The 12,399-nt window shown below is 32.9% G+C and overlaps 1 protein-coding gene across 14 annotated transcripts in view; it reads right to left on the bottom strand.

Annotated features, from left to right (window-relative positions):
• LOC125678770 (anoctamin-7-like) overlaps positions 1-12,399 on the bottom strand; it is a 64,175-nt gene that overhangs the window by 32,477 nt on the left and 19,299 nt on the right. For all 14 annotated transcript variants that reach the window (XM_056162857.1, XM_056162869.1, XM_056162883.1 and 11 more), the window contains 3 exons: positions 12,143-12,239; positions 11,060-11,196; positions 3,241-3,348 (listed from right to left, as the gene is read on the bottom strand). In XM_056162857.1, the coding sequence (XP_056018832.1) occupies positions 3,241-3,348; positions 11,060-11,196; positions 12,143-12,239 (342 nt within the window). The remainder of the gene's footprint in view (positions 1-3,240; positions 3,349-11,059; positions 11,197-12,142; positions 12,240-12,399) is intronic.

Here is a 12,399-nt window from a genome sequence, read left to right as displayed (position 1 = left end):
AAATATCACTAATCTGTCAGTCCAAAATTTTTCTTATAATGGCCAATTACTAATTCATCGGCATTTCATACAGGAATGGGTAAAACATGGTTTAAATTATAAAATTTAGAACCAATGCCAATATAACACCCCCTTCCCTTCAAAGAGAAGCAAAGACAGTCACCTAGTACACTTCGGACATTTTGAATGATAATTTTGACATCATCACTGCAGATGACTCCGTCCACAAATTCATCAATGAACAAACTGAAGGAACTTTCAGTGTTATGAATAAAATGATAAACCTTCCTTAATGGTTTTGTAAGTCTGTCTCCTTTACATATCATATCATATTTCATGACAAACGACACATTGTTTCAAAAAGTGTCTGAGAGATTTTTCATTTGTCTGAAGGAAGTTACCATGCTGTAAAATGAAATCATTTTGGATGATTAATTTAAAAAACTCAAACATATGGAAAGATGAAAGTATTGATGACCATAAATGTAAAACCTGGTACAATTATATGAACAAACAAAAAACCCATAAGTATTTAAACATATTGCAATGTTTATTATCCAATTTTTTATTTATTTATAAAAGGTTGCCCTCCTTCTTTCAATTTTCTATGTGCCCTGGGTGCTTATTGGGAGGAATATGGTTAATTGTACACAATTGCACAAGTGTGCATAATTTGGCAATTGATTACATATCACAAAACAGTACATAATATCTTTGAAACTTTGAGAAAAGTTTTCCTTTTTCTCTATATCTATCAGACCCTTACTGATTTTTTTTCAGGGACCTGGATCATCATTACCCCTTATCTGTAACATTCTATGAATTAATAATAAAGCTCTTCTTGTATAAGACTTACAATATTGATTTCTAAAGTTGCCAAGTCAATTATCAACCCCAAAGAAAAAACTATTACCAGGACACTAAAATTGCTTAGGTTTTTAACTTTTTATTAATTGCCAAATTAAACATTGTCTTCTCTAACTTCAAAATTGACTCATCCATCTTTGCAGTCAGTTATGAGCAAAACTTGCACTGTAATTGCTCATTCTCAAGCATTTTTCGACAATAACAAAAATCTGTCTGAATTATGCACTACTGAATGAATATACATTGCTCCCTCAATATATTGCCAACTTTTGTTCACAACCAATTTGGGCAATAAAGAGGGGGCTGGCAATATAACAAATTCACAATTACAGACAATTCGCTGAGCAGTCAAAAGAAATCCATTTGGGCTCCATTCTGTATATTAAACATTTAGATAATCTTGAGTTTAACACAGCAATTATTTGTAATTAACCTGACCATCTAATACGCAATTTCCGAGTTGCCCAATAGTTCTTTCCCTTTGTGGAACTCTTATGTACAGTGAGACGCAAAACATACTTTCGTCCACACACGGTGGGTACAAATGCTTGTCACTGCCTTCATATACTGCCTAAAGGTCGATTATCAAACATCATGCAACCACCCAAACTTTAGGGACACACAATATTAGTAAGTTTATTAGTATTTAATAATAAAATAGCTCAAACAAAAATCGATAATTAGCTTTATTCTTTGATTAAAATATCACTCGTGCAGAAGAGGAAATAAAAAAATAATATCTTATTTAATTTAATGGCCTAATTTAATCAAATATTATTCTTGATATAGTCATGCAGTCTAATGTATACCAATGGCTGATATAAACAAAATTTACACTTTCATTACTTTTATCCATATTTACATAGCTAGTATATAGTATATGTATACATCTTGTACCCACCCAAGCGTTCAACAGACTACCGAACGTACCTCTATTACAGAAGAGCTGATGTCGCGGAAGTTGCGTATTACCTTGTCCTATTATCTTGCACTGCACTGCTCTCAAAGTACAGGTGTGATTTAATACTGATGGGTGTTAGGTAATTGGTATTTATAAGACCATTTGTTGGTAAAAATGAATGGCATATGACATTATACTGGGTTGGCATTATAACAGGGCGCCAGGTGTTAACATGGGGAGAAATCAGTTCTTTAGGATTTTCAGGCAATAAGCAGTGTGGCATTATAACGAGGGGGGGGGGGGGTATATTGAGGAAGCACTGTACATGTTCTACTGATATGGTCATAACTTGCTGATAATTTCTGTGATTGTGTTGGTACTGTAGTTATTGAGAGTTTCTGATACTTGTACTGTAGTTACTGAATTTCTTATACTTGTAATGTTGTAGCTGAGAATTGCTATTGTTTCTGATATTTTCTGTTGATTTTACTTTGGTGCTGAAAAGTGCTAATAATTACTGTTGCTATTTTTCTCCTCAATGAAAGCATGAATATGGATCTGGGGCATCCTTTTTTATCAAGTTTTTAAAAGTGTGGGTTTTTTTAACAAAAAATTATTCTTGTGATTACCTAGTTAAAACCATTAAATAGAGGTCTGCTAATCGACACGAGTTTATTAGCACCAAGCATAAGCATATTGTGACCAATTAGAAGTAAAGTTAATGAAATTGCATAAATTCTATTTTTAAATATTTAAATTTAACAATTCATTTCCTATCAGAATCTGTTCATGTTCAGTATTAATAAATCGCTGCAGAATTCTACCATGTTTATTGTTTTTAAGTATCTCACTAAAGATAAAAGTTTTGTACACAAAATTAAGGCTCATTTTATAATCAGTCACCTGAGTATTTAATACTACCCCAAGGGCTGCGGAATCTAAAATGACTTTCCTGTTCTGTATAGATATCTATAAGCTAAATTTTACTATTCAGCAGCAGTATAAAAAAAGATGTTTTCTTAATTAAAATACAATGCCCCCAAAGGTGCACATACGTTTGTACATACATACTTCTAAATATCCATTGACTGCTTAGTTTCAATTTAGAACCAATAGCATTAAAGAAGATTGTATTCAACTGTTTTAAACAAACACTTTATACCAAATTTGGCCCCATTCTGTTGTCAGAACCTCTACACCAGGGATCATGGAAGTTACAATATTAGCTAGAGGCCTTCCTGCTCTACATATAACTATGCATTTAGTTTTTCTTACAGATATACGGTACCTTGTATAGAAGTAAATTTCACAGACATTAATCAGAAACAATATTCTTAGTAATGACAGTAAAAAAAATCAGCAACTATTTGGTTATATAACAACTATACCATATTCTCTACAAGTTGACTTGATGACTGACATTGCAATGTAGGCCATTTTGCTGCTAGTGGGATTTTAAAACATGAACATACCTGTAATGGGGCTTTGTAAGACAGGTCTTCAGCATAGAAGCATAAAACATCCCACGGTGCATGGATCTTGATAAAGGAGGTAATTTTTTTCTGGCTTTGGATTCGTTCCTGTACATGAAAAGATAATATGTAACAAGATGTGTTTAGGAAATACTGAAGGGGGGTGGGTCTGGCCAAACTCCAAGGTAAAGGTCATTAAAGTTGTATGGTCCGAATGACAACATTTTTTTTCATCTCGTAAAAACACTATTAAATCATCGCAAGTATGTAGTTATGAGGCTGTATGACATATCATACATTATTTCATCTGTTTTAACCCAAATTATTTGATTTTAAATCGATGTTTACAAATAACCGCGTCACTCTGCCATTTCAAGTGACAGTCATGTGACCAGTTCAAACTTTCAGATCATCAGTGGTCTTATCTGTGTAAAGCTGTGTATTTTGTTACAACAGTACCGTGCCATAAGTTTAATAGAAATAAAAATATCAAATACCTCTTAGTAATTCGTTGTTTTATGCTCTTTCAGCCTTAAAACTAGACAGTTGCGTATGAGTTAATACATCATGTTTAGATTCCCCTGACGCGTGTGGGTCTATTTATAGACATCAAACACTGTATAATTAATGCGTTATCTGGAACACCTCGGCCTTTCACCGAAAACACCGTGTTTTGAGTAAAAGGCCCGAGGTTTTCCGGATGATTTATATATGTACCACACCATATTTACTTTCTAAATAATTTTCTCACTGTTTTCTTTTACATGCAGTTGTTTTCAAGCATGTAATTAAAGGAAAGTTAATAACTTAAAAAATTAATTAAACTGCTTTAAAGTAATTATGTACAAAAATAATACATGGACATTGGGTCATACAGCTTTAAGTCAAAACTTTTACTTTAAACCAAAAGAAAGGCCCTGTCACATGGGATGCACATGCATGTGAAATATGAAAGCCCTTACAACTTATGACCAAGGTTAAATTTTTCAAAAGTAAGTCAAACTTCAAGGTCATGGGTTAAAAAAAAGGAATACACATATGATTGATTGATTGATGTTTTCTGCCACACTCAATAATTTTTCAGTTATCTGGTGGTGCCAGTTTTTATTGGTGGAAGAGAGAACCCAGATACAATGTACCTGGGAAGAGACCACCGACCTTCCGAAAGTAAACTGGGAAACTTTCTTACTTACCGGCGCAAGTGGGATTTGAACCCGCACCGACAGAGGTGAGAGGCCGTGTGATTTTGAGCATGATGCTCTAACCACTCGGCAAAAAGACGGTCAAACCAAAGGTAAAGGTCACAAAGTTAAAAATGTTGGTACTAAAAGAAAGGTCTTGTCAAAAGAGATACACATGTGAAATATGAAAGCCTTATCACCATCCATTCAAAAGTTATGGCCAAGGTTAAAGCTTTTGCAGACAAACAGATGGATTAAAAACTATATGCCAGCCTCTGAATCTCCAATTATGGGGGCATAAAAATAGATATGAAAATATGCCTAGAATAGAAACGAGACGCCCATAGGCCTTATCAGTCACCTGAGCATTAGTTAAAAGTATCACTAAAAGCCCCAAAGGCTATGAAATCCATACAAATTTTCTATCTAAGCTAAATTCTAATATTCAGCAGGAGTATAAAAGAAAATGCGTTTTTGAAACACAAATGCACCTAAAAAAGCTTATACTGATGGAAGACTTTAATATCGTATTTTAAAACACTATACATGTATATGACTATTTTGAACCCATGCACCCTAGAGTCAGAACCATGGGGTTGCAAAATTCATAATTTGTTATATTCCTTTCTGCTTTTCCTAAATTAAACTGGTTCCCTGCTGATTGATGCTACACACAAACAACGGGTAAGCGGTACTTTTGTTAGCCCAAATGAGCCGATTTCATTGGTCAGTTGATTTTTATGTCTCACTAGAGAGATTCCGAATGATAGAGTCTTTTAGTCTAGTTATAACGTCAAAGTCTACTGCGCTACGTTACAAAGTTTCTGCTTCATAGGCCTACTTCACTGTATTTGTAATGTAGTGTAGTCAACTGTGACGTCAAAGTTAGTGTCGTTGTTGTTTTGGAAGGAACTCTCGTTATACGCGTGAAATGACGATACAGTCCGAATCCTGGCCATCAAAAATTGGCGCTTACCTGTTGTACCCGTACAGAAGTGAGATCAACAGGGAACCAGTTTATTCCTAAATATGCATAAATAATTTTGCTCAGTATCAAAGTCTTTCAAAACACAATAATCATTATAATAATTTTGGCCCCACCCTAGCTGGTACTAAAACTCCTATCCCTGGAATCAAGAAATTTACAATTCTAGTAAAGGCTGTGCTACCTGCTCCTTCTAAATATCCATTTATATAAGTTTCAATAGTAATAAAGAAGATGTTATTCAAAAGTTTTACACATTAACAGTTTGGCCCTGCCCTGATGTCAGAACCTCTAACCCAGAGATCATAAAATTTACAAGGCCTTCCTGCTCATTGACTGCATTTAGATTTTCTTATAGATGTGAGGTTGTTAAGAACATTTTTGAAAATTCGTAATTTTTTAAAACAGTTTTTTTCTCTACATTTAAGGCCCTGGGGACCAAGGAGTCCTGAAATTTACAATCTATGTCCCCCTTGTCCAAAAGAGAATTTGAATGGTAGTTATCAAGAAGTTAAAAATGTTCAATTGTTAACATACAAATTTAATTACTATGGTATTTTGGCCCCACCCTAGTACCAAAACCACTACTACCCCTGCAATCATAAAATTTACAATTTTGGTAAAGGGATACCTACTTCTTCTAAATATTTATTTATTTTCAATTTAGTTCAATAGCATTAACAATGTTATTTAAATCTTTTACACACGAACACTACATGTGTATATACATCAAGTTTGGCACCGCCCTGGAGGCAGAACCTCTACCCCAGATATCAGGAAATTTACAATTTTGGAAGAGACCTTCCTGCTCTACATCACTATGCATTTAGGTTTTCTTACAGATATGCGGTTGCAGAGAAGATTTTTGAAAATTGGTAAATTTTTGGCAGTTTTTGTTTTTTTTGCTGCCCTTAAGGCCCCAGGGGTGCAGGAGTCCTGAAATTTACAATTTACGTCCCCTTTGTCCCAGAGATGCTTCACACCAAATATGAAAAGAATTGGAAAAGTACTTAATATATAGAAAAAGTTCAAAATGTTCAATTGTTAAAGCACGGCGACGTATGCTGACCAATTGCATTAGGTCATCTGAGTTTACTCAGGTGACCTAAATATTCTAAGCAATGGTTTCTTTTAAAATATTCTGTTTATTGTATGGTGTATTATTCTAACTTATTTGACAATTAATGCTGCAGTCATATTAATTTCAGGTTCTAGAGTAAAGATATATAAAAGCAAAAGTATGTTTATATTATAATCTCATGGTGTTTTAAAATAATTTGTATCTAGATCATATCATGATGGTTTGTCAATACAACATAAAAATATGATCCTTTAACATGGGATAGGTTGAAACATTGATTACAAATGCATTGTTAACCTTTCCGAATGCATAATTTAGGCCTCCATAGGCCAGCTATACAAATAATAAATAGCATTACAAAATTGATTTCTTTATCAACTTGACAAACTGTGCATGCCATCATGAATGGGTTGTACAGTCAATATGTATCAGTTTTATATCAAAGCTCTACAAACAATTTACAGATAGCATGTTTAGGAATGAGCATAGTAAATTTACCATTTAAAATCAAACTTTCAGATATCTGAAGTTTTGTATGAATGTTCAATACAAACTTCATGGAAATCAAATTGCTAAACAAACCATTAAGTAACATATGTATAAATACTTTGAAAAAAGAAGAAGACATTAGAGGACCATGGACCATATTCCTATCTCAGATCAGTTGCTCAAAGAATTTTTTCATATATATATTTTCACTTAATTTTCCAAAATATTCCTAACACAGGCAATACGCAATTTCCGAGTTGCCCAATCGTTCTTTCCCTTTGTGGAACTCTTACGCACAGCGAGATGCAAAACATATAATCGTCCACACGCGGTGGGTACAAATGCTTATCGCTGCCTTCATATATTGTCTATAAAAGATCGATTATCAGACATCATTCAACCACCCAAACTGCAGGGACATACAATATTAGTAAGTTTATAGTATTTAATAAAAAAAAAATAGCTCAAACAAAAATCGATTAATCACCTTTTTTTCTTTGATTAAAATATCACTCGTGCAGAAGAGGAAATAAAAAATAATTTCATAGTTAATTTAATGGCCTAATTCAATCAAATATTATTCTTGATATGGTTAGTTTAATGTATACCAACGGCTGATATAAACAAAATTTACACTTTCATTACTTTTATCCATATTTACATAGTTAGTCTATAGTATATGTATACATCTTGTACCCACCCAAGCTGATATCTCAGAAGTTGCGTATTGCATCGCTTAATTGCGGTTGAATTTACTATTTACTCTTTATATAGTAAATTCGACCCCAAGCATTGCAATTGCCTGTGATTCCTAATATATGTAAAATTTCAAACCCCTCTTGTGGCCCAGCTAAAATCCTGGGGCCAGTGGGGGTGGGGGTGGGGGTGGGGGGGTGTCATGGTGTGATCAAATCTAAATCTCCACAACATGAGGATACCTGAAAATCAATCTGACATATAGTACCCATGTAGTTTTTAACTGAAATGATTTTGAAAACAAAAATCCTGTGTGTAATTTAAATCCCTGCTTGTGACCCAACAAGACTCTAGGGGTCATGGTATGACACATCCAAATCTACACATAAGCATGCTTTACATATCAATTTGAGAAATTGTACCCTTGCGATTTTTCAGAGGAACATTTTTAAAATAATTTTCCAAGATATTTTAAATAAAATCTTAAACCCTACTGTGCCCCAAGAGACCACTAATGATGTGAATAAATTTGAAACTAAAGTATCTGAAGATGGTTGTATATCAATTTGACAATTATTTTTTTTTTATGATTCTTGGGATGAAAAAAGTTTAAAGAATATTGTTCCTGTGAAAAAATTTCAAAACCTGAAAGTCATGCAGGCCCCAAAAATTGGCTCCAGGAAACATGATTAGAACAAATTTGAATGAGGAATAATTTATATAAAAAAGCTTTGATCTATGCAAGTTATGGCTTTTCTGATTCAGTAGTTCATGAGAGAGGATTTATCAAACACCATACCCAATATTTACTAATTCTTTTAAAATTATCTAACCCTGGAAGGTGGTGTTATCCTTGACTAACAAGCTTGGATCCCTCCTAAAGATGTTTTATGTTTTAAGTTTGGTTGAAATTGGCCAAGTGGTTCTCAAGAAAAGTTGAAAATGTGAAAAAAATTGGACGGATGTCAGTGACAAAAACTTTTAATTTTAATAAATATATACTTTGCTCGCCAAGGGTTTTTGGTCCCTTGGCTAATGAAGATGAAATGTATGTAGAGAGAAAGCCAGCATTTTATACCTCAGAAGTTCATCTGTTTTTTTCCACAGTACAGTGGAAAGCCGGCTTGAATCTCACAGAGGAGTTCATGGAGTATTTTTTACATAAACTCAGAGGCCTTAAACTTCGATGATATCTTAAGGTGGGTAGATCCTCAGGTGACTTATCAATATTAATGGTTAAAAGTGGAAAAACTGTATTAATTTCCACTCAATATAGTTTAATCTAACCAATAACCAAAGAAAATGTGTATGTTGCCACCCCTTTAAAGATGTCAGACATACAAAAACAGAAGCATATATCAACATTAAAAAAATCTCACATTTTCGTTAAATAGAATGATGAAAATTATTAAAAAACTTGTTGAAATGACAAATTTTAAAAGTCAACAGTTTAAGAAATCTGATAATTCATAGATATATAAAAATTAATTGTTGATATTAGTGAAATCATTGTCATAGACATGCAGTAGAGGAAATTCCAGCATAGGAGTTATTGCCCTTGACAACATTTTTAAAATTATAAATAATTGATTATCTATGGAAAATAAAAACTTTTTCAGTATCAAGTTTACCAGATTTTTTATTTTATTCAGTGAATAAAATTCCTGTGAAAGTTATATTTCAATCATGCGAAAAATTTGATTAAATAAAGATTTTGCAAAAACCTATGACATCACATGAGGATCAATCAACCTTAATGAATCTCTCATGCTTTGAAGCTCTGTGTACAAAGAAAAATATTTCCAAAGCAGCAATTCTGGTCTATATTTATTACTTACATACATAGTACTTGAATCCCTTGGGCTTTAGCCCAAGTTCTGAACTTAGCTGTTGATACAAATAGAATTATATTGCAATTCTTGTAATTAAAAGATGGGATTTTCCAATGTTTTAAACATATATAAATCTCTGGGGGAAAATAAATCAACAGATTGTGGGACCTGCACATGGCATCATTTTTAAGGAAGAATGAACATGACTCCTCTATAGCACACCTATAAGCTTCCAGCATGTGCATCATCTTGACAATATATGAAAGGTAATTTGTAAACACTAAAGAAATCAATTTTAAGGACATTTTGAGTGGTCTCTCTTCTTAACTGAGGGGTGACATGTCCTCCTTTTTCAAAAAAAAAAGAGGAGGAAACAGAAGTATATGCTTGGTGTAATGATTTTAGGCTACACATAAAAAGTAAATCACCAGCAAAATGTGCATGCTTGACCAAAAAAAAAAATCAATGCTATAAAAGTAGTATAGAAGTAAAAATTCTCATTTTGCACAATATTTGTGTTATATGAACGTTTATGATATGTTTATGTGCTTTATGTTTCCCATCCAAGAAACTGACATGAAATAACATAATTTTGCTGAAAATTATAAGAAAAAACAAAGGACCCACAGGCCTTGTCAGTCACCTGAGCATTAGTTAAAAGTATCACTATAGCCCAAATGGCTATGAAATCTACACTTATTTTCCTGTTTTGCATATATCTAAGCTAAATTCTAATATTCAGCAGGAGTATAAAACAAGATGTATTCATAAAACACAAATGAAATGCTCTCAATGCTTTCATACAGATGAAAGACTTAATTTACATACTATATGTTATATCAACATTATGACTTTTGGACCTGCCCTAGAGTTAACACCATGGGTTGCAAAATTCACAATATTAGTACATTCCTTAAAGATTGCATAGAATCGATGCAATTATTCGACAGGCGTGTGCATGTGGATGGGTTTTCTTTAAAAGGCTAGAACCAAATCCCTGTATAATGTGTTGTTTTTAAGATTAATATTCACAAAAAATTTAGTTTTGGTATCATTCAAGTCTTACTATAAATCTAATACTGAAAATACAAGTTGAAATTGATAATGGTTGATAGAATATCTTAGCTATGTATAATATCTTGGCTGCATTTGTTTATGTCCCCATAGCTTATGCTTCTTATTGTAACATATGGCTATAACGTTATGGTTACATTTGTGTACCCATAGCAACAGACTCTGATGGTGTTGATCTACATACAAGATTTATTTGTGGTTATGGATATAGCAGAGTATTTGTAATTGATGAATAAAATCAGTGACTAAAATTATTGTACAGTCATATCATTTCTCAGTCATTACACTTAATTCTTAGAAAAATTCCTTAACTGGCACTTATAATTACACAAGGACCGCAATGTGCTGTGCGTCCCCTGTATTCAGAAGAAATAAATTGCACCACATCCCATTATGATGATTGGATCAAACTCTTACTAATTGTACATAGTAAGAGAGATTAGTGCATGCATATTATCATTAATATGATTGTATTAGATACCTCCTCCAGTTCCAACCCATTCTTCTTGAGATTAACCATGAACTTGGCTCTCCATTTTTCATTGATTTTTATCAATGCCTCTTCTGGAGAATTTTTCTTTGCCGGTTCTAATTCTTCTTTATAAACCAACACAAAATCTGCAACATGACCAGTGGAGACCATTTTAATTACCTTCTTTACTGGCTAAATACAATACAAGCATATACACAAATAATTAATTTCACTGCATCAAAATGTTTTAAGATAATAAATTTACCACAATTATAATGCATCAAATAATCACTTTGTACTACTCCTGCCAGCTTTCAGTATTCAGCAGTGATACTTTTATTCTATATATATATGTTATCAATGTTATCATGTACCGTATATACTTGCCTATAAGTCGGATTTTTGGGAGTTAAAGATTGGTCCAAAACTCTATATCCGACTTTTAGGTGAAAGGTTAGCATTTTACTGGACAGCCTAATGTAGAGTATTTTTTAAACAACTTCCATAATTCGTCGATTATCATGATTAACATTGACTGGACATATTACATACGTATATTATTCATGTATTCTAAGATTATATGCATAATGTACATGTATTCACATATTTTAATGATTAAATTCATCTTAAGTGTATATTACTGAAATTGATTTGTTGAGAAAATGAACAAATATCAGCACATTTCACAAAAAAAGTTATACCAACTTATAAGTGGGTCAATGGCAAATCATTCCAAAATAGCCTACAAAATATACGACCAACTTAGAGGCGAATCGACCTATAGGCGAGTATATACGGTATGTCTGCTTTTGGTTTTATCTTTTATATTATTTTACTTCATTTTATCTAATTTTTTATTTTAAAAGGAAGCGAAGTGACGTTAACCAAGGATTTTACTTTAGTATATTTTGTACTATCAATAAATGAATAACAAAATATGTACATTAAAAGTATGTAATCAGAAAGCTTCAAAAGAGATGGGACCATGATGCATAATTTCTAGACCAAAAGTCTCCTCCTCAAAGCACTATAGATCTTCACTCCATATATACCATACTCATCCTGAGCTATCTATTCTTCATTATACAGTACCTATTGGCTTCTTGGTGTTGCTAAGGTAACAAGTAGAATCAAACTGGTTGCCTTTGACTCCATCCAGCCCTTTCAAATGGATCCCTCCATCAGAGCTCTATAAAATACAGCAATATATAAAACTTAAATATGATCTAAACCAAAGTACTGGAAGTATGTACTGAACAGCGAGTGTTTAGATAAGTTTATGAATTACATTGATTGATGGTTTGTTTTTTACGTCCCGTTGAGAATTTTTCACTCATATTGAGATGTCA

Source organism: Ostrea edulis, chromosome 1, assembly GCF_947568905.1.
Source record: "Ostrea edulis chromosome 1, xbOstEdul1.1, whole genome shotgun sequence".
Lineage (NCBI taxonomy): Eukaryota > Metazoa > Mollusca > Bivalvia > Ostreida > Ostreidae > Ostrea > Ostrea edulis.
The sequence above is the reverse complement of the archived record's forward strand: the minus strand, read 5'-3'. Positions and strand labels throughout refer to the sequence as shown.